At 47.3% G+C, this 23265-nt stretch overlaps 1 protein-coding gene across 3 annotated transcripts in view; it reads left to right on the forward strand.

Annotated features, from left to right (window-relative positions):
- The first annotated feature begins 2306 nt into the window (after window positions 1-2306).
- med25 (mediator complex subunit 25) overlaps window positions 2307-23265 on the forward strand; it is a 53174-nt gene continuing 32215 nt past the window's right edge. For all 3 annotated transcript variants that reach the window (XM_072492255.1, XM_072492256.1, XM_072492257.1), the window contains exons 1-10: window positions 2307-2464; window positions 5230-5409; window positions 6446-6491; window positions 7749-7873; window positions 11830-11928; window positions 13524-13644; window positions 14988-15144; window positions 15897-16072; window positions 17394-17502; window positions 19623-19867. In XM_072492255.1, coding sequence (XP_072348356.1) covers window positions 5276-5409; window positions 6446-6491; window positions 7749-7873; window positions 11830-11928; window positions 13524-13644; window positions 14988-15144; window positions 15897-16072; window positions 17394-17502; window positions 19623-19867 — 1212 coding nt within the window. In that variant the 5' untranslated portion in view covers window positions 2307-2464; window positions 5230-5275. The remainder of the gene's footprint in view (window positions 2465-5229; window positions 5410-6445; window positions 6492-7748; window positions 7874-11829; window positions 11929-13523; window positions 13645-14987; window positions 15145-15896; window positions 16073-17393; window positions 17503-19622; window positions 19868-23265) is intronic.

The raw sequence follows: 23265 nt of genomic DNA on the forward strand, positions 1-23265 counted from the left end.
GAGTCCTTTGTTCATGCAACTTTGTTATCTTATATCTTATGGGCAGACCTTTGTTTGTCCCACATTTTTATTTTCTAGCCTCACGAGTACATTCCCACCAACCAACCCCCAGGATGTGGTCAGTTGGGGCACGGGGTTGTTCCACGGATCTCCTTAACCAACATAACTAAAACAAATCTAAAAGCAAATTACTGCAGATGCTGGAATCTGAAAGGAAAACAGAAAATACACTGGATAATCTCGGCTGGTCTGAGGCAGCACGGTAGCATTGTGGATAGCACAATTGCTTCACAGCTCCAGGGTCCCAGGTTCGATTCCTGGCTTGGGTCACTGTCTGTGCGGAGTCTGCACATTCTCCCCGTGTCGGTGTGGGTTTCCTCCGGGTGTTCCGGTTTCCTCCCACAGTCCAAAGATGTGCAGGTTGGGTGCCATTAGTGTCCAAAAGGGTTCAGTGGGCTTGTTGGGTTACGGGTATAGGTTGGAAGTGTGGGCTTAAGTGGGGTGCTCTTCCCAAGAGCTCGTGCAGACTCAATGGGCTGAATGGCCTCTTTCTGCACTGTAAATTCTATGAAATAAAACAGTGGCTAAGAGGCTGAACCAGAGCCATAACTTTTTTAAAGTTTTAAGATGGTGCGGAAAGATTGTAGTGTTCCAGGAGTGACAATATAAGAAATAGGGCTTGGTTTTTTTTATAAACAAACTTTATTAAAAGAACACAATAATTAAACTTTAACCCTGGATAGAAGGCCTATGGTGTGCTCGCGTTCATTAACAGAGGGATTGAATTTAAGAGCCGTGAGGTGATGATGCAGCTGTACAAAACTTTGGTAAGGCCACATTTGGAGTACTGTGTACAGTTCTGGTCGCCTCATTTTAGGAAGGATGTGGAAGCTTTGGAAAAGGTGCAAAGAAGATTTACCAAGATGTTGCCTGGAATGGAGAGTAGGTCTTACGAGGAAAGGTTGAGGGTGCTAGGCCTTTTCTCATTAGAACGGAGAAGGATGAGGGGCGACTTGATAGAGGTTTATAAGATGATCAGGGGAATAGATAGAGTCGACAGTCAGACTTTTTCCCCGGGTGGAACAAACCATTACAAGGGGACATAAATTTAAGGTGAAAGGTGGAAGATATAGGAGGGATATCAGAGGTAGGTTCTTTACCCAGAGAGTAGTGGGGGCATGGAATGCACTGCCTGTGGAAGTAGTTGAGTCGGAAACATTAGGGACCTTCAAGCAGCTATTGGATAGGTACATGGATTACGGTTAAATGATATAGTGTAGATTTATTTGTTCTCAAGGGCAGCACGGTAGCATTGTGGATAGCACAATTGCTTCACAGCTCCAGGGTCCCAGGTTCGATTCCGGCTTGGGTCACTGACTGTGCGGAGTCTGCACGTCCTCCCCGTGTCTGCGTGGGTTTCCTCCGGGTGCTCCGGTTTCCTCCCACAATCCAAAGATGTGCAGGTTAGGTGAATTGGCCAATGATAAATTGCCCTTAATGTCCAAATTGACCTTGGTGTTGGGTGAAGGTGTTGAGTTTGGGTGGGGTGCTCTTTCCGGGGGCCGGTGCGGACTCGGGGGGCCGAGTGGCCTCCTTCTGCACTGTAAATTCAATGATAATCTATGATTAATCTAGGACAAAGGTTCGGCACAACATCGTGGGCCGAAGGGCCTGTTCTGTGCTGTATTTTCTATGTTCTATGTTCTAACAATAATAGATTACATGCATTTTCTTAACCATAACACTAGTTCCCATTAAACAGCTCTCATGCCACTTTCACAGGCAGCTAAAGGCAATACTTGAATTTATGAAGACATTTTTCTTCTGGCAGGGACATTTGTTTTGAACCCTTTGTGCAGGTTAGGTGGATTGGCCGCGCTAAATTGCCCCTTAATTGGGAAAAAAAAGAATTGGGTACTCTAAATTTATTTTTAAAAAGCACTGAGGACCTAAATATACTATATAAATGCAAGATGTTGTATGATAAATAAATGCACGAGCGATTAAGACTTGTTCCGATGAAGGTTATTTCAGAGCTGCCTTCTCCACCCAGGAGCTGACTGAGCCGCTCTTAGGAGGAGCTGAGGCTTCCGGAAACTGGTCCGCAATGGCGGCCAAGATGGCGGCTTCCGTGACGTCATCGGGAAAGGCTCTATCAGTTTGCCTGTGCGGGGGGCGGGGCGCGAATCCGGGGGGGGGGGGCGGGGTTGGGAGTCGCGTGGCGGATGGGCGTCCGACGCACGTCTGGGTGGCAGGCGGGGCTGTGAGGCGTGACGAATGTTGAGTGACGTGCGGCGTGACGTATTTGGGAGGGGGGGCGGAGCCGGAACGTGACGCAGCAGGCAGCGCTCGAGCGGCTTTGCGGCCTGGCTGAAGAGGCTGAGGAGGGAGCAGAGCAGAGCAGCCTAGGCCGGTCACCACATCCCTGCACTGCCATGTGGGAAGGTAGCCAACTGCCGACCAGGTTCGTTCATCATTTAAAGGAGGAGAGAGAATCTGTCACCTGTAGAAAGGACATTAACGGTGTCTCCTCCTCATTGCCTGGGAGGAAATAATTGACAACTTTTCTGTGTGTGTTTTCCATATGAAACTTGCTAACGCTCTCCCTTCCTGTTGTGCTTAGGGTTGCACTCTTTAAAATGCCAAAGTATGTGTGTTGCATCCCAGCTGGGTGATGAACCCAGTCATGGCTCCAGCTTTAAAGCCCAGGGGGTGATCAGACCAGGATTTTGCCCCCCTCCCCTTCTTCCTCGGTCAGGAAACACGGTGACATGGCGGTCAGCGCAGCCGCCTCACCGTGTCAGGGATCCGGGTCCGGCCATGGGCGACTGTGTGGAGTTTGCACGTTTTCCCTTTTTGGGCGCTCCGGTTTCCTCCCCCCCCCCCCCCGGGTGCAGGTTAGGTGGACTGGCTGCGCTAAACCGCCCCGCCGGTGTCCCAACGGTTGGGGTGGGGATCGGGGTCATGGGGAGAAGGCAGGAGAATGGTGGCGTCAGCCATCATCGAATGGCGGAGATGGGCCGAATGGCCTAATTCTGCTCCCACGTCTTATGGGGGCTGTGGGGGATTGGGCCGAGGGTGAGTGCTCTTTCAGAGGCGTGGGTGCATTGCTGAGGGAGTGCTGTCTTTCCAGTGAGGCGTTACACTCTGCGGGTGGGTGCATAAGGTCCAATTTCCATGAACCTTATTGGAGTTCTCCCTCCAAAAGAGAAAATGCTGGACAATCGCAGCCGGTCTGGCAGCATCTGGAAGGAGAGAAATTAGCTAACTTTGAGTCCAGATGACCCTTTGTCAAAGTTCTCTCTGATGTCCTGGACACTTTATATTCTTTCCTCCCCGCCTCCCAATACCACTGAAAACAGATTGCCTGATACTTTCACATTACTCTCTGGATGCAAATTGCCTGCTGTTTTCCCTACTGTACAACAGTGGCTACACTTCAGACAATACTTAATTGGCTGTAAAGTGCTTTGGAATGTTCTTCAGTTATAAAAAGTGCTATATAAATTCAAATGTGCCAATTTCTAATGGGAACTATCGAATTAAACCTGTCATTCACTAACAATGTGCTTCTTCTGGGAGAGGGTGCAATGATAGCTTCCCTAATTTCCATACAGCTCATTCTATAAATTTACACTGCAAAAGTTTGATCGGTAATATGCAGAGGGTAAAATGTTTACTCTATTAAGTATTGTTATAAAATTAATTGCTGATAACATTGTTGCATCAAAATTCAGTACGAAGAAACTTTGCACCAAAGGACCCTTGCACATTTGGTTGAACAGATTTTAACCAGGTTTCTGCGGGCACCTGGTACTGGTTATGGTTGAGATGCATGTTCCTTGTATATGCATCGGAGTCTCAGCTACTTGTGCAGATAGACAGCTTGACTGTGGTCAGCTAAGCCACGTGCCACCTGTACTTTCTCGCAGGAGATAAAGCACACCAACTAAGAGCAGGAGATCTGGCTAATGGTTCCAACCAGCTCAGGGGTAGGAATGAATGGAGACCACTTTTAGTAACCTGGTAGTTGCCATGATCGGCTAATTTGGGAGAAGTCACAGTTTAGATCGGGAACTTTCCTGGCCTTTGACCTGAACACTACGTCTAGCTCCTCAGTCATTAGTGGTACACCCCGTCAGCAAGGAGTAAATGTAGCTTGCTTCGTGACACAACTCCTCAAAATCATCTGCTTTACGATTATTTTACCATCTGTAAGGCCATCCTTTTGGAATTGTGTCACTGAGACAGAAAGTCCCCAAAAACTAATAGGTTTTTAAAGCAGATATATTAAATCCAACTAACTATTCCATCAATTATGGCTGTTATTTGTCATCTAATGTTAAGTTATTGTGGGCGAGCAAGAATTGGTGTGCGCTTGTGATTTTCCCCATATTGTCACCAGAATAGTGCATAACTTTAGACCAAAAATAATGCTTTTCCACACGCACACAGATCATTTGGCCGTCACGCCTTTGCTGCTTCTTGGCGGGTCTGTCCAATTAGTCTCAGTTCTTGGACTGTTTCACCACAACCCGATGTGCTTTTCTTTTCCAAATATGTACCCAACCCCCTTTGAAAGTTACCACTGAGCATGACTCCACCGTTTCAGGCAGCACATTCCAGACAGTACAGTAACTCATAGTGTTAAACTCTCCCATGCTCCTCTCTGGGTTTTGTTTGCTAAATCCCTTGTATTTGTGCTCTCTGGTTACTGACCCATCTGCCAGTGGAAACCGTTTCTGCTACATGCTCTTATCAAAACCTGTTATCATTTTGAATGTCTCTGGTAAATCTAAGAACGTGAGAACAGGTGAAGGCCATTCAGCCTCTTGAGCCTATTTGCCATTCAATGAGATCGTGGCCGATCTACGACCTCTCTGCAGATAAGTGCAGTTGCCCATACCATATCTCTTAATACTTTTGGTTCAACAAAAATCTATCCGTCTCATTTTTAAAACTAACAATTGATCTAGCATAAGTTGTGTGTGGAAGCGAGGTCCTTCCCTTAAACCTCTCTGCTTGACGGAGAATAATCCCAGCTTCTCCAACCTCTCCACATTACTGAACTCTACATACCTGCTACCATGTCAGCAAACTCTTCCCTGCACCCCTTCTGCCCAGAGCCAGGAGTATTTCTGTAGTATGTGAACTATACAAACTAGTGCTGAAGCCTGGCTACTATTAGGGCCACAAAATATTAGCCCTGTGTTCTTTCCCTCAATACAGCTGCCTCAGTGCGAAAGCAAAGGTTTCACAGTGACTTGCAGACGCCATGGTTGTCCCCCCCATTGATACACCCACTCCTCCCAACATGGTAGCAGATGTGGTTTTCGTTATCGAGGGAACAGCAAACCTTGGGCCGTACTTTGAATCCCTCCGGAAGCATTACATTCTGCCGGCAATTGAGTAAGTGGAGCCTGTACTATGTATGATTATCTGAGTCAGACCAGGTCAACTAAAGACTTATTAATGTATGGGTATTGCAGCTTAGTAGTTGCGGCATTATGGCAACATCCTTGAGGTCCTGAGTTCGACACCAACTGGTTCATTGTTATTCTTCAGGATGGGAAGCCTGTCATCACTGTCCAGTCATGCTTGCTTGTGACTCCAGTTTGACAGTATGGCGTTAACTCCCAAGGCCTGAAAAACTGCTGTAATAAAAAACTTGCAGGCATGTTGTTTATCACCGGGATTAAGGTGAACTTCGCAGAGATGTAAGGGATACATGAATGTCAAAACCAAGAAAGTGATATAAGGGTTTTTTTTTTTAAAAAAAAATTCATATGGGCGTCAACATTTGTTGCCCTTCCCTAACTGACTTGCTCGGCCATTTCAGAAGACAGAGCCAAACCGCACATAGCTGTGGATCTGGAGTTACATGTCGGCCAGGTAAGGACGGCAGATTTCCTCCCCTAAGGAAGGCCATTAATGAACCAGATGGGTTTTTACGACAATCGGCAACAGTTTTATGGTCATCATTAGACATTTAATTCTAAAAAATTTTATTGGATTCAAATTTTATCTGCATGGTGGGGTTCGATCCCGGGTCCCCAGCGCATTACCCTGTGTCTCTGGAGTCCAGTGGTTACCAATATGCCGCCATCTCCCCATGTGGCGTAACTGGTAGATTTTAAGAAGGTCTTCAAAGCAGTGACTTTCATCCATGAGTTATTGCTTCAAAACCAGCGCAGACCGAGGGACTTGTTGGTTTGTATTGTGGTTTCCAGACGGCTATTATGGAACTGAATCATGTAGCATGGAAGGAGGGAGGCCATTCAACCTATTGTGTCTGTCCCTGCTCTTTGGAAGAACTAATTAGTCCCTCTTCTGTGCACCTTTCCCATGGCCCTCTCATGTCCTCTTATCCGTCAAGGACCCCTTCAAAATACGTTGCAGAGAATATCGATTATATTAATAGATTAATCCATTTTTCTTTTTGCAGGTATTTTAATGGTGGTCCTCCAGCAGAAACAGACTTTGGTGGTGATGTATGTCAGCCAGCTTGTTGAGTGTTTCTTTGTTGTGTTTGAGTGAACCCCTGAGTTGGTTTTTTAAAAAAATTCTGGCTTGCCATAAGTTTTGTACTTAAAATTTTTATTTAAAAAAATCCTAGGCCAAAGGATTGTGCATGGGGCAGTGTCTCACAACAAATCCCATTAATCTTGGCAACCAACTTGTGTGGCACTGTCTGCTGCCCAGCTACTGCAACAGGCAGGAATGTTCCTGGACTTATTGCTTTTGAGAAAAGATTTACGTGCTAGCCAAATGTGTGTCAACACCGATTCCACTGGCGGAAGACATTGCTGATACAGAAATAGTTATCCTGAAATGCAACACAATATCATCAGTGGGGATGGTCTGTTGAGAATAAAAGTGATGCATGCACAGTAGGAAAATTATAGGGAGGGTGTGTGTGTGCGTGCGTGCATCTGTGCTTTTTCCCCAGAGGGTTTTGTTTACATTTTTGTTACTATCCCTAGACTTCTTGCTGCCAAGCCTTCTTTAACTTAATTGGCATGGAAAGAGCTGCAAATGTCATGTAAAGGCCAAAGCAATCATGTGAAAGAGGGCATAATCTTAAAGTTAGATATAAGCCTTTAAGAAGAGAAATTAAGAAGCATTTTTTTCACTGACAAAGTAGATCTGGGAATCGGGTTCTCTTTCCCCTCCCTCTCCTGGTGCTGTGGATTCCAGAACAACTGAGTCTTTCAAACCAGTTTGATAGATTTTTGTTAGGCTGTCTCGGAAAGTGGACTAAAGAAGGACAAATGTGGCACAGATCAGCGGCAATCTAATTGAATGAAAAAACACTCTTCCTTTCTTTCCTGTCTTTTCTCCCTCCGCCAATTTTTCTTTTTGCCCCTTTGTTTTCTCAGGATCTAATTTAATTTACACTTCGTTTTCAGTCCCTTCACTGTGAATTGTGTTTCATTTTTCGTTCTGGCTAAGCAGGTTGTCAGTTGCTTGCCCTGCTCTGAAGGTGCCCTGTTTTTCTCTCCCTCTCTCAATATTAGCGGCTGAAAATGAGAGCTGATAATATTGTCAAGTCCTAAATGTTTGAGAGCAAGTCTAGCTAATGGCAGCCCTGCTACAGTAAAATCTGGCCCAATATTGCATGCAACTCTGCACATCCAACTGACCTGACAGCGCTTCAGTAACATCACTCTTTACATCGGTTCAAAATAATGATGTGCATTGGGGTTGATTTTTTTTTTTCCTTACTAAATTTAACTTTCTTTCCTTAGTATGGAGGCACACAATACAGTTTAGTTGTGTTCAACACTGTGGATTGTGCCCCGGAATCGTATGTGCAATGTCACGCGCCAACCAGCAGTGCCTATGAGTTTGTCACCTGGCTTGACAGTATTCAGTAAGTGAAGAGCATTTATATATAGCACTTTATTAGGCATAGATGGGGGAACTTCATTTTTAAGATTGGTGTCGAGGCTTTGCAGAGATTGATGAGGATATTTAGTCGTATATTAGGAATGGGGGCTTCAGTTACTTTGAGCAGACGAGAGAAATTAGTTTTTCTTTACTATATAATCGTTTGTTGGATGTGTGTTTCACTGGCAAGACCAACATTTGTTGCCCAGCCTTAAATTGCCTTTGAAAAAGTGGTAGCGGGTTTCTGCCTTTAACCGTTTGCAGTCCATGTGGTGTAGAAACACCCACGGTGCTGTTACAAAAGGTCAGGGTGGTGTGTGGCTTGGAGGGGAACATGCAGGGGCTGGTGCTCCAATGCACCTGTTACCCAAATCCTTTCAGTGGTAGAGGCCATGGTTTTGAAAGGTACTGTTGTAGGTGGTTTGGCAAGTTGCTGCACTGCATTTGTAGATCGCCCAATCTACAGCCGCTGCGACCTGGTAGTAGATGGAGTGCATGTTTCTGGTGGTGGATGGGGTTCTGATCAAGTAGACTGCATTGTCCTGGATGTTGTCGCGCTTCTCAAGTGTTGTAGGAGCTGCTCTCATAAATGTCTTTGAGATGGTGGACAGGCTTTCAGGAGTCGGGAGCTACAGTCTGAAAATAACAAAATGGATAGAAAAGTAAGATGTATCGCTGAATAATATATACAGGGTATCTGTAATTTATTTTTTACATGTTCACACACAAATCACACTATAAACAGCAGACAAACAATTAGACTTCCCGCGCTATTAAGGTTGATGGGGTTAAAAAAAGTGCGGTTTTTGGATGTTCAGTTTTCGCATTTACTGATAAAGGATATTTTATCTTGGATTTGCCACTTGTTCAGCCGAGCCTGGAAGTTTTCCAAGTCCTTCTGCACAGGCGTGGGCCGCTCCAGTATCTTAGGGGCTTGCGAATGGTACCAAAGACTCTTGTGCAATCATCATCTAGCATCCCCACTTCTGACTTTAGAATGGAAGGAAGGTCAATGACGAAGCAAGCAAAGATGGTTGTACCTAGGACAGACACTACCCTGAAGAACTCGTGCAACGATGTTCTGGGCTCCAACAACCTGTTGTCTCCAACAACCACCGCCATCTTTCTTTGTGCCAGGTATTATGACTCCAACCAGTGGAAGTTTCCTCACTGGTGTCCTTCAGGACGTGGCCAGATCGGTAAACAGTGTTGCTGTCGACCCACTTTTGAAGTCCCAATCCAAAGAAGATTATGTGCTCTTGGTACACTTTTTTCTTTGTGGTGCCTAATGTTTTAAATCCAATGATAAATTAAAAATGCAGTTCTGTAAAGGGCTACGGCATCAAAGTGAACAGAACCCAACACCGTGTGAGCAACTTTTTATCCTCTTGTAATGAAGCCCTAATTGACAATTGGGGGCAGCTGCTCTTAATTGCCAACCACAAGCATGTACTCTGTTGCAGCACAATTCCAACATGAATACCCACCACAGAGGAATACCGAGTCACCAGCTGAGGAAGGGTGTTATGTGGTAATCTGAGGGCCATTCCCTTCTGATTTCATGACATCATGCTGCCTCCTAAGTATGTGCTGCCTCCTTTGGTAAGTCTATACTGCCGGTGGAGCAGGAGAGACTTGGGGATGGTGATCGAGGAGTATGGCTGCAAGGTCTGGTTCAGTGTATATAATTACGACAGGGTGTTGCTTTCCTTAGCGAAGGTGAATGGGAGATTTAACAAGGTGTTCAGAATTATGAAGGGTTTTGATTGAGTACGTAAGGAGCGACTTGATTGAAACATCTGAGGCCCTGAAGAGTGCTGACAGGCTGGACGTGGAAAGGATGTTTCCTCTTGTGGGCAACTCTAGGAATCATTGTGTAAAAATGAGGGGTTGCTCATTGATGAGGAGAAAGAATTTTCAGAGGGTAGTAGTCCTTGGAACTCTTCCTCAAAGGGAGTGGCAGCAGACCTTATGAAGATTTTTAAGGCAAAGGCAGAGAGATTCTTGATAAGCAAAGGGGCGAAAGGTTATTGGGGGTATGTGGGGATTTGGAGGTTACAATCAGATCAGCCATGATCATCTTGAATGGTGGAGCAGGCTCAAGGGGCCGAGAGGCCTACTCTCCTAATTTGTACGTTCGTAAGTGATGTCCTTCTGTGCTGTATGGTTCTGTAACCCTGAACTATATTCAGTGTTGTCGGTAAATGCAACAGCTATGTTGCACACTAAGTCCCAGGAACAATAATAAGATGAACCAATAGTTAATTGATTTCTGCTGATGTTGCTTGAGGAAAATTAACTTTCCGGGACACGAGGGAAAACTGCACTCATGTTGGTACTTGGGCCATTCTTAACATCTACCTGAATACGAAGATGGAGTCTTTGTTTCACACCTCATTTGAAGAATAAATCTCTTCACCAATCTGCCAGAACTGCACTGTTGCCCGAGTTTCTGTGCTGAAGTCCTGAAGCTAAAAAGTGAAGAGTAGTGGCAACTGTCCCAAGCTGACGTGTGTACTAATGATGTTTTCTTTCCGGAGTTGCTGCCCTCTTGCGCACTAAGACGTTTCTGTTAAAACACAAATTTTATTTATTTTTTAAAAATTTTAACGTACCCAATTATTTTTTCCAATTAAGGGCAATTTAGCTTGGCCAATCCACCTATCCTGCACATCTTTGGGTTGTGGGGGTGAAACCCCCGCAGACACTGGAGAATGTGCAAACTCCACATGGACAGTGACCTAGGGCCGGGATTCGAACCCACGTCCTCAGCGCATTAGGCAGCAATGCTAACCACTGTGCCACCGTGCTGCCCGCTGTTGAACACAAAATTGACATGCGTCAACCTGACTTCAGAAATTTGGGATAAAAGGAAGAATTGCATTTCTATAGTGCCTTTCACAGCCTCAGGACCTACAAGAGCACTTTACAGCACTTTTGAAATGCCGTCACTGTCGTAATGCAGGAACAGCAGCCAACTTGTGCACAGCGCGTAATAAGGATGTTTCTGTTTTTGTGATGTCGAGTGAGGGATAAACATTGGGCAAGATACCGAAGTTAACTCCTCGTGAAAACAGCACCCGATGATCTTACGATCCATCTTTCAAGGGCAGCCGGTTCCTCATCCAAAACAAGGCACTGTACACAGTGCAGTCTCAGACTTCCACTGGTTGTCAGCCTAGATTATTTTAATTTTCCATTCCCTGGAACCTACACCCCTCTGAACTCTAGACGAGAGCACTTCCAGCTGAGCCATGGCTTTCATTGTGAAAATCTTAATACGCCTTGCAAATACCAACCAGTTTTGGGTTGGGTGATAATTGAGAATGTTGGCCGTGGTCATGAATCTGCTTTCATTTCACAATGACCGTCACTTTCAATCTTGCAATGAAGACAATTATTCTGCAGCTTTTTAAAAAAAAAACAACAGAAGTTGCCTGTTGAAAACCACTGAACCACACTGAGTTAGTAACTCACCTGGTGTGGCTATTTTATCATTAAAGCAAAGAGCGTGAGGCGACAGAATGGCAGAAAAACAGTGTAAGCATCTTTGTCGCTGATTTAAATCTGGGAAAAAATGACAATCTATTAGAGGTGCAATGTTAGAAGAGAATGGAAAAGTGTTCACCGTGCATGACTCAACATACCAGGGGACCAGAGTAAAAGTTTGCAGTTAGAGAGGAAGTCAGGCAGAAAATATGCACCCAAAGGCTATTGAACCAGTGATACGGGTTTCTGCGGAAGGTGAACAAAGCGGATTGTTAAATGGGTTCTGGGTGTAACTATGGATTTGAGAGAGATGGGATTGAGTGAGTTTGTAGATGTTCTGTGTGTCTAATGAAATGATAGTCCAGGTAGGCTTAAAAGACTTTCCACATTCTCCTCTGAAAATTCTTTAGAGCCATTTTTCATCAAAATAATCTGTCTTGTGTCCCTCAGGTTCATGGGGGGCGGAGGGGAGAGCTGTAGCTTGATTGCAGAGGGACTCAGCACGGCACTGCAGCTTTTCGATGACTTCAAGAAAATGCGAGAACAAATGTAAGATTTTTTTTTAAATTCTGTTTTTCGTTTTGGAAATTTTTTTCTTTCGAAATCACTTTTTGAATGGCACGGTGTGACGCAGATCTGTGGACATGAATCTGTGCCTGCTGTTCTCGTGCCAAGAGGCCTAATGTTTTCCATGTTCTGAATGGGAAGACGGAAAGACTTACCATTTGTATAGCGCCTTTCACCTCGGGAGGTTCCCAAGCAGTTCATAGCCAATGAAGTACTCTTTAAACGTTCAGACGCTGTTGAATTAAAGTGTGGCAGCCAATTTGTACACTGCATGACCCCACAAACAGTAACATGATAAATCACACACTAATCTGTTTTTAGTGATGTTAATTGAGGGTTAAATATTGGCGGGGGCACCAGGGAGAGCTGCCTTGTTCTTCTTTGAAATAGTGGCATGGGATCTTTTACGCCCACCTAATAGGGCTGACAAGGCCTTGCTTTAATGTCTCATCCAAAAGATGGCATCACCGGTAATGCAGCATTACTGTGGTACTGCTAGGGTTAATCTCCCTACATTCAATTCATGTAATAAGCTTAACAAAAAAGACAACTGCATCAGTTATATATTCGTAAATAACATGTAGAAATGTTATGTCAAGTCACTGCGTAACTATGCCCTGATTTCCTTACGGGCCAATTCTAATTCAAATGCCACTGGTGTTCTGAAGGCTCTCAACTCCTGCTTGGTGGGCAGTTTTGCAAGCACAGTTCTTCAGCCTCTGGTTCCTTAGCTGAGTGGCCATTCCTTAAATGTGATCTTGGTGTTGGCGGGCTGCTGAACCAAGGAGTGCATCACAGACTAGCCTAATCCTGACCTGGATGAACTTGCAAACTTTCCACCAGTGTCACTGGAAAATAATGGGGAGCTGTTTGAAAGAATACAGTGACCATGGAGAGAACGCAGCTTAGATTTGCCAGGACATGGCTGAACCCCACTGGTTAAATTAAACAGAGTGATCTTTCAAACTATAGTTGTGTCCCTTGCAATTTAGACGGTTATGGGGTTGTCTGATTGAGGTTTTCAAATATTATGGGGGAACAGAGAGGGTAGATTGGGAGGAACTACTGCTGTTTGGGGAGTTTAGGACTAGGGGACATAACCTAAAAATTAGAGTGCATGGTCACTTTCTGGACACTGGAATCTGCCAAGATTAAAAAGTTTTTAAAATAAATTTAGTGTACCCAATTATATGTTTCCAATTAAGGGGCAATTTAGCGTGGCCAATCCACCTACACTGCGCATCTTTGGGTTGTGGGGGTGAGACCTACGCAGACATGGGGAGAATGTGCAAACTACACACGGACAGTGACCCAGGCCTGGGATCGAACCTGGGACCTGAGCGACGTAGGCAGCAGTGCTAACCACTGCGCCACCTTACAGATTAAAACGTAATCAAGTGCTATGCTGGGCTATGCTCTTCACCACTCCAATTTGTTTGTGGGGGGGGGGGTGCACCAAATATCTTGTTAATAAAAAGTTGGGACATCAAATGGATTGTGAGATGGTCAGGTTGGAATGCAGATTTGGTCGGGTATTTGTGCTGCGTTTTTAAAAAAAAATGTCTTCTCTATTTCAGCGGGCAGACCCACAAGGTTTGTGTTTTGATCTGTAACTCTCCGCCATACCTACTGCCGGCGGTGGAGAGCACCACGTACTCTGGCTTCACAACTGATAATCTGGTGCAGATGATTGGAGATGTGAGTGTTTTCACTGGGCAAGCGCGCGTGCAACTGAAGAATTGAAGTCTCTGGAGAGTGGCATCCTGTGCTGTAAATTGGGAAACAGATTTTCTAAGGGTGGTTGTGGCGAATGCGTCTTGTTTACTTAAGACGTTGCCAGTGGTTCCTGGAATGTACCCAGCTGCGGCTTTAAACATTGTTCTACGTCATTGTCAGGCACACTTAACCACTGAGATCCCAGAATCTGCACCATCTGTGAGAAACCTTGATCTCTAAGCTTGGTTATTTCCTCTGTACAAACCCGTGAAACCGAAAGGCCAAGAGTAAAAGTATGGAAATAAACAAATCGCTGGCGCATTTTGCGAAGTAAATGCAGCCTGGTGTAATCCCAGTCATGGCTAGTGAAGGGCGGAGAGGGTGAAATCTGGCAGTAAGCTGACAAAAATGATTCAAACACTTGATCTGCCTGTGACTATAACATTTAGGAGCGCAGGCTAGCGGTTCAGGTTCAGATTAAGTTGAGATTTAGCCGGAAAGATCACAGATGTCCGGGAAGAAAGGCAAGCAAGATTGATGCAGTTGTCTCTCTTTCTTGTAAGTTTTCAAAACCATTCCATTCCCCAAGCAAATTTTTGTTCTCTAGTAGATCTGCTGTAGACACAATGGGCCAAATGGCCCCACCTCCTGTGCTGTATCATTCTGTGACTGCTTCTGTTTTAAGGCTGCTGACCCTTTGTTAGAGGGAAAGGGGGGTTCGATCCCAGCTCTGGGTCACTGTCCGTGTGGAGTTTGCACATTCTCCCCACGTCTGTGTGTGTCTCACCCCCAGGCACCTGGCATTCGCCCTGCCACTCCCAACTAAGCTTCCCATGTGAGGGTAGATAATGAGAGCCAGGAAACTGTTCTGTGCTGGGGAGAATAAGCGGCAAGCTCGACCCCGTCCCCATCTGCTTTCCGCACACTGCACTAGATGGTCCCTCTGATTTTTTTTTTTCTCTCTCCCCCTCTTTGTATATCTGTGTGCTGAGATCCCAGTGCACAGCTTTGGCTGAGATCAGCTAATTCGTATGTCTTGGGTGTGACATTTCTCCCCCCCCCCCCCCCCCCCCCCCCTTCTCGATCTTGAACCCCTTGTGTGCATTGGAGCCCCATAACCATTGTATCAGTTTATTGAGCAAATCCACCTTTGAATAGGGCACCTTAACACATGTCCTGGAGATAATGTAACTTTTGGTTTGTGGCAGAGAATTGTGTTAAAGGTTTTCTTCATGTGTGGATAAGGTAGAATTGTCTATTTCCCTCCCACTCACATTCTCATTGCATCTAGTTTTAACATGTTGTGTCATGACTTCATTCTGCAGAGAGGGATCCATTTCTCCGTGGTGTCCCCTCGTAAGCTGCCTGCCTTGCGTGTGCTCTTTGAAAAAGCGACTCTGGGCAACGTTGTGGAGACGCCGCTTAAAGACTACAGTCAGGACCCACGCCATATGATAATGATCCGGGGGATGGTGCTTCCAGGTGAGAGCTGCAGCACTATCGTTGCTTTTTGTTAATTTTAAGTCTTGAGTTTAATGGACTACAATTAACGAAGGTATTAAGCAATAGGAGGCAAAGGAAGATACAGATTAGCCATAATCTCATTGGATGGTGGAACATGCTCGAAGGCCTGTTCCTGTGTTCCTACCTCTGTTGAAAAGTGTAGATAGGTGACTGCACTGCTGGGCCTCAACAATGGATTTGCCCTGCAATTGAATAGCCTATTGATGGTCCCATGAGTAATAGTCACTAAACAGAAGTACTGCAAGGTATCCTGCATCAGTGAGGTAACATTACTGCAGAAGAGCAGGGTATTAAAAAGAGAAAGTAACTACATTGCAAACTTCCCTAGGACCTCAGCATCAAGTTTGTAACTTTCGGTCGCTGTAAAAATGGAACCTAATAATATTTATTGTCACAAGTAGGCTTACATTAACATTGCAACAAAGTTAGTGTGAAAAGCTCCTAGTCGCCACACTCCGGCGCCTGTTCGGGTACACAGAAGGAGAATTCAGAATGTGCAAATTACCTAACAGCACGTCTTCTGGGACTTGTGGGAGGAAACCGGAGCACCCGGAGTAAAGACACGGGGAGAATGTGTAGACTCCACACAGACAGTGACCCAAGCGGGAATCAAACCCAGGACCCTGGCGCTGTGAAACAACAGTGCTAACCACATGTTACTGTGCTGCCCCATTAGATATTTGACCGATTTTGTGCTCTGCTCCCTTTAGGTGGAGGAACAGTTGCAGCTAATACAATGCCACAGAAACCAGCTCCGTCACAGCCACAACCATCAGCGCAGCAACAACCAAGTCTGATGTCGAGTCAACCACAGGCACCCCAGTTATCGCAATCACAGCCACCGTCACAGTCCCAGGCAATACCGCCAGCCTCGCAGCCATACCAGGTAAATGCACCTAACTGTTAATAATCAACTGTTGGATGGTTCTTTCTCCAGAATGGCCTCCATCAGATCCCCACCGTCTGACACAAGTTAGAGATTCTTCCTGTTTGATCTGTGACTACTGACAAGCGGAAGAAAATTGTGTTATGTAGGAGATAGCAAAGCGAGGTTGCAGAGACATGGAGGGATCTGAACACAAAGATGAGAATTTTAAAACAAAGGTATTGCTGAACTGGGGACTTGCATGGATCCAGTAAAGCTGGATAAAATATGAATTAAATATGAATGTCCCATATCCCAAGGTATTGTAGTCGCATTGATGATACTGTTGCACCTCAAACCTGTGTTAACTAATGTTCTGGACAAAGCAGTCGCAGTCATACAACAATCTCCTTTATTCTACCATGCCAGGTTGCCACAAAAGAGACAAAGTATTTCTATTCAAAACTCACGGCTCAGACCTAAATGCCACCCGTTAAGAGGCAAAGTGATGAGTTTCCCTCTTGGTGCATTATGATGTCCTCGCTGAGTTGCACACCCAGGACGCTGCTTCTTATGATGGTGGTTCCTGCAGGTTATCGCTCCAGACGTTCCTTTGTCTCTCCTTCTCATACATATCTTGCTGACACTGACCATGCTTCCAGTCATGTACACACAGGACAAGCATTAATGAATCGCTGTCTTCTTGGTCCCGAATGCTCAAGGAATCGTGACATTCTGGGGAGTTTTATTTCTTACAGGATCACAGAGATCTGTGTTCAATCACTGTCTGGTCAAGGCAACAGCCACTGTCCAATCGGCTCCTGTGCTCACTCCCTGGCTTCACACCTGTTCTTTGCTGCAGATCGCAGCAGTTAACCTTTGCTGATGCAGAGTTAACCTTTTTAACGTCTTCACGGATACCCACCAGGCTACAATGCATTGAGATGGCAGGTGTTGTACTTGTCACTGGTCCGACCAAGCTTGAGTGCCATCCAAGCTCTGCTGTAGACCGAAAAAGGCTGCTTCATTATTGAACCAGTTGTGAATGGAGCTCGACACCGAGTTGCCGGAAAACGGCGTACGTTGACGGATCTGTGTGTTCCGACTCCGTAAGCTCCTGACGGTTTGCAAACATCAAATGCAAGGGACCGGTTCTATTAATGTTCAAATTGCATGGGAAGCGTTATTGTCGGTCAGTGATGCCACACAGGCAAGTGTGCAAAAATAGCCTTAAGAATAACAAATAAAATATAAACTTGCTTCAAGCGTTTGCTGTAACAAAGTTGGGTCTGCCTGCTTTGCTCTGATACAGAGTTTGCCTGTAATTTCTTTCATTTTGCAGGGCCCTACAGTGCCTGGCTCCCTTGCCGCGGCTCAAGCCGCTGCTCAGATTGCCGTGGAAACAGCGACCAATCAACTCAAGGCAGCTGTGGTCCCAGCAACTAATCGATGTAAGGTGAAAAGACCAGAGACTGCGCGGCCCTAAACTGGATTGTGTCATTCTGTAGACTTTCCTGTCATTCGGTGTCCCCGTTCATGGCCAGTGAGGTGTTGCAGGCGCAGGTCTGTGTAGAGCTGGGTCAAAATTGCATAATTTAACTTGTGCGTGTACCCTCGCTCCATTCGTCATTTAGTTTATCGTTGGCTTAGTGAATAATAATGATGCAAAGATGTACTTTCTACCCCTTTTTGGAACTGATTCTATGATCGTATAAATTGGGCGCAGGAGGAGGCTATTTGGCCCCTTGAGCCTGCTCCACCATTCAGTAAGATCGTGGTTGATCTGATTGTGGCCTCAACGACAACCTCCTATACCCTTTGATTCCCCTTCTACCACTCTCTGGGAAGAGGGTTCCACAGACCTGTGACCCTCCGAGAAAAGATTTCTCCACATCTTCGTATTAAATGGGTGACTTGGAGGCCTGTTTCTGGAACAACAGAATACAAGTCTATATTAATTAATATCCTTTTAATTCTGCTGTGCAGCTGCAGGTTAAACTTGGTTCCCTGATCGTCTTGACAGTGTGTTGTTTAACCAGAATATTTAAAAAGATTGAATATTTGATGCCTAGCCTCTGCTGAGTCAGCTGATATTGATCAAGGCAGCATCAGATTTAATCTCTGTCCTGGTTTGGCTAGGGGTGGGGCTGGTGCGTGCATGCAGAACATCATCTAGGATTGCTGTTTTTAAATAAATTTAGAGTACTCAATTCATTTTTTCCAATTAAGGGCAATTTAGCGTGGCCAATCCACCTACCCTGCACATTTTTGGGTTGTGGGAGCGGAACCCATGCAAACACGGGGAGAATGTGCAAACTCCGCATGGACAGTGACCCAGAGCCGGGACTTTGGCGCTGTGAGGCAGCAATGCTAACCACTGTCACCGTGCTGCCCTGGATTGCTATTCTTGATTGCTGACCTTTACTGGAACAAATTATCTTGAAAGGATGTTGGTTAAGAACAGGGGTGGCATTGTAGTTAGCCCTGCTGCCTCACTGCACCAGGCACCCAGGTTCATTTCCGGACTCGGCTGACTGTGTGGAGTTTGCACGTTCTCCCCGTGTCTGCATGGGTTTCATCCAAGTGCTCCCCTTTCCTCCCACAGTCCAGAGATACGCAGGTTAAGTGGGGATGGAGCGGGAGAGTGGGCCTTCGGGCGGGTGCTCTTTCAGAGGCTCAGTGCAGATCTGATGGGCTGACTGGCCTCCTTCTGCACTGTAGGGATTCTATGTATTTGATTGGGTAGGCGAACTCCAACCTTGGGGGGAGATGGTGATGCAGTGGTAATGCCACGGCACTAGTAACCCAGAGACTCAGGCTGATGCTCTGAGGATGTAGTTTCAAATCCCACCATGGCTGCTGGTGAAATTTAAATTTAATTAATAAAAGAATCAGTGAAGGCGGCACGTGACAGTGGTTAGCACTGCTACTTACAGCGCTGAGGACGTGGGTTTGAATCCCGGCCCCGGGTCACTGTCCGTGTGGAGTTTGCGCATTCTCCCCGTGACTGCGTGGGTCTCACCCCCACAATCCAAAGATGTGCAGGTTAGGTGAGTTGGCCAGGTTAAATTGTTCCTTAATTGGAAGAAACAAAATAATTGGGCACTCTAAATCTTTAAAAATAAAAACCAATCAATTAATTAATTAATTAATTAATTAATACAAGAATCAGTAATGGTGATCCTGAAACCATTATAGATTGTTGTTTTAAAAAAAAAAAACCCATCTTGTTCACTAATGACCTTGAGGAAAGCAAATCTGCTGCCCTTGCCTGTTCTGGCCTACACGTGACTCCAGATCCAAGCAATGAGGTTGACTATTAATTGCCCTCTGAAATGGTCAAGTTCAAGGGCCGTTAGAGATGGGAAACAAATGCAAAGTTCAGCTATTTGGGAAAAGTACTTGCGGGAGAACTTACGGAGTCCTATCCCAGTAATTATATTTGGAAGAGGAAAGAAAATGGTGGGAACGTGAAATGTTGTTACTGTATTGCTGCTGATGGAAAAGTGTTCAAAACCCCTTGCTGCAGAGATGGCTAAACAGTTATTTTTCACACTTTGCTCCTTCACAGTTTCTGCAGTCAGCCAAATACCTCCTGCTTCCAGTGTAGGAGCTTCCAGTGTAGGAGCTATGTTCAGCCAGGCCACTCCGCAAACGTTAACGACCGCCCCCGTGCCTAGTCTGGCCAAAGTCATCCCATCTACGGCTTCCATGATGACCGCAGCAGTGCAGTCTAGCCTGGTATCCACAGTTACCACTGGTGTTCCCTTGCCACAGCAGCCACAGGCTGCACAGCAACCCAACCAACAGTCCATGGTGAGTAACCTCTATTTTTGGCAAGACCAGAATTTATTGTCTACCTCTAATTGTCCTTGAAGGTGATAACGAACCACCTTCTTTAATTGCTGCAGCCCATGTGGTGTTGATATTCCCACATTGCTGTTGGGGAGAAAGTTCCAGAATTTCAACACTGACAGTTGTGATGAATGTAGGAATTTCTTATATCAATTGTGTTATATGTATCTGGTGCCGTAATGGTTTTAAAAGCCAGGTTAGGGTGTGTGTATATCTGCTGCAATAATATTTTTTTAAATCCTGGTTTAAAATACAGGCAGACACTGTGGCTGCAGATTGAGCAATTAAGATGGCATAAACATGAGATCATCCTTCAAGCCATGCTTGTGGTTACAAGGAGAGGCCTAATGGATTTTGATGATTTCTGGGGAGCAGATATTGAGGGACATTGTGTTTAAATTTAAGCAAGTGGGTCATGGGATTTGAGTGAAATTGGATGATGTGGACTTCCGGTTGTGGCTATGCTGAGCTAAGTCGCATGTTCGGCAGTTCCCGCCAGAAATGGACTTTTGGCCTCTTTTTAGGGGCCCCCGCGGCATTTGTTCGACGGTTCCCAGTGTGGGAAGGTGACAGTACGATTTCCCCGGCACTGTATGGATTGGACCAGGAGTGGAGCAGTGAAACAAGTAATTTTGGTGCAGCGAAAAGTGCGAGGCAGGAAAGCCAAGATGGTGGCGGGTAGAGACCAGGCAGCGTGGGCGCAGTGGTCGCACGAGCAGCAGGAGTTTCTCAAGCGCTGCTTCACGGAATTGAAAGCCGAGCTGCTGGAGCTGATGAAGGCTTCGATCGACAAGCTGGTTGAGGCCCAAGGGGCGGCGATCCGGGAGGTGCGGCAGAAGGCCTCGGCGAATGAGGACGCGATATTGGGCCTGGCGGTGAAGGTGGAGGCGCACAAGGCGCTGCATAGGAAATGGCAGGAGAAGTTCGAGGAGGAAGAATTCTGGGTCTCCCGGAGGGAATGGAGGGGTCGGATGCTGGAGCATATGTGGTCACGATGCTGAACACGTTGATGGGCGCAGGTCCCTTCCCGAGGCCCCTGGAGCTGGATGGGGCCCACCGAATCCTGGCGAGGAGGCCCAAGTCTAACGCGCTGCCGCGGGCGGTATTGGTGCGGTTCCACCGCTTGGTGGACAGGGAGTGTGTCCTAAGATGGGCAAAAAAGGAGCTGAGCAGCAGGTGGGAGAATGCAGATGTCTGTATATACCAGGACTGGAGCGCGGAGGTGGCCTAGAAGAGGGCTGGCTACAATCGGGCTAAGGCGGTTCTGCATCGGAAGGGGGTGAAATTTGGGATGCTGCAGCCGTCGTGACTGTGGGTCACGTTTAAGGACCGGCACCATTACTTTGTGCCGCCGGAGGAGGCGTGGACCTTTATTCAGGCCAAAACGTTGGACACGGACTGAGGGTCGGTTGTGAGGGGAGGTCGTGGGGGGCTACTGTGGTTACTGTGCTTTGGGGGATGTTCTGTTCCGTTCTGTATTGTTTCCTTGGGTGCTGGGTGGGGTAGGGTGAAATGGTTCGAAATGGAGGTTTTGTGAGAGTGTGGAGAGTGTGGGCATCGGTGGTTGGAAGGATGGGGCCTCGTTTTGGGGGGGGGGGAGGCCCGAAGTGGGGAGGGGGGAGGGGGGGAAGGCCCGAAGTGGGGTGGGGGGGGGGGGGGGGGGCCGAAGTGGGGAGGGGGGGGGGCTGAAGTGGGGGAGCTGGGATTAGGCCGCAAAAGGGAGCTGCACCAGAGGGCGGGGCTGGTTTGATGGAAAGCGCGGGCTTTTCCCCGTGCTCGGGAAGGAAGGGGCGGGGCCAGGGGAAGGGTGGTGTTGGAGAGTAGTGCCCGCTGATGGACAGGAAGGGGGGGGGGGGAGGGGGGAAAGAGAGACTACCACACTGGGGGGTCGATGGAGTGGCGGGAGTGGCCGGGGTCAACAGGAGTCAGCTGACTTATGGGAGTGCTAAGGGGGGAGCAACTCAGCTATGGGGGGACCTAGCTTGGGTTGGGGGGAGACTGGGTTGCTGCTGCATTGGCCAAAGGGGAGCTGGAGCTCGGAGAGCGCGCCGGGGTGGGGGTCTGCCACTGGGGGGAATGGAGAGTGTGGGAGGCACGGGCACGTGGCTGGCCTAGAAAAGGGGATGGCTAATCGGCTTTGGGGGTGGCGCGGGAAGCCTTCTGATCCGGCTGATAACTTGGAATGTGAGAGGCCTGAACGGGCCGGTCAAGAGGGCCCGTGTGTTCGCGCACCTGAAGGGACTGAAGGCAGATGTGGTTGTGCTCCAGGAGACGCATTTGAGGGTGGCAGATCAGGTTAGGCTGAGAAAGGGGTGGGTAGGGCAGGTTTTCCACTCGGGGGTTGGACGCAAAGAATCGAGGGGTGGCGATTTTGGTGGGGAAGCGGGTGTCGTTTGAGGCGCTGAACATCGTGGCAGACAATGGAGGTAGGTATGTGATGGTGAGTGGTAAGCTGCAGGGGGTGCGGGTGGTATTAGTGAATGTATATGCCCCGAATTGGGACGATGCCAGATTTATGCGGTGCATGTTGGGCCGGATTCCGGACCTGGAGGCAGGGAGCTTGATAATGGGGGGCGACTATAACACGGTACTGGATCCAGCATTGGACTACTCCAGGTCCAGGATGGGTAAGAGGCCGGCGGCGGCCAAGGTGATGAGAGGGTTTATGGACCAGATGGGAGGAGTGGACCCATGGAGGTTTGTCAGGCCGGGGGCCAGGGAATTTTCTTTTCTTTTCCCACGTCCATAAAGCCTACTCCCGGATAGACTTCTTCGTTATGAGCAGGGCACTAATTCCGAGGGTGGAGGGCACGGAGCATTCGGCCATAGCCATCTCAGACCATGTCCCGCATTGGGTGCAGCTGGAGCTAAGGGAGGAGAGGGACCAGCGCCCGCTGTGGCGTCTGGATGTAGGTTTGCTGGTGGATGAGGAGGTTAGCGGGCAGATCCGGGGGTGCATTGAAAGCTATCTAGAGGCTAACAATAATGGGGAGGTGCAGGTGGGGGTGGTCTGGGAGGCGCTGAAGGCGGTGATTAGGGGAGAGCTAATCTCCACTAGGGCCCACAAGGAGAAGAAGGAGAGGGAGAGATTTGGTGGGGGAGATTTTAAGGGTGGATAGGAGGTATGCAGAGGTCCCCGAGGAGGGACTACTCAAGGAGCGACGAAGCCTCCAGGCCGAGTGCGACCTGTTGACCACCAAGAAGGTAGAGGTGCAGTGGAGGGAAGCGGAAGGGGCGGTGTATGAGTACGGGGAGAAGCCTAGCCGGATGTTGGCACACCAGCTTCGGAAGCGGGAGGCAGCGAGGGAGTTCGGGATAAAGGGGGGAACATGGTGCAGTGTGCGGTGGGAATAAATGGG

The sequence above is a fragment of the Scyliorhinus torazame genome, chromosome 29 (assembly GCF_047496885.1).
Source record: "Scyliorhinus torazame isolate Kashiwa2021f chromosome 29, sScyTor2.1, whole genome shotgun sequence".
Lineage (NCBI taxonomy): Eukaryota > Metazoa > Chordata > Chondrichthyes > Carcharhiniformes > Scyliorhinidae > Scyliorhinus > Scyliorhinus torazame.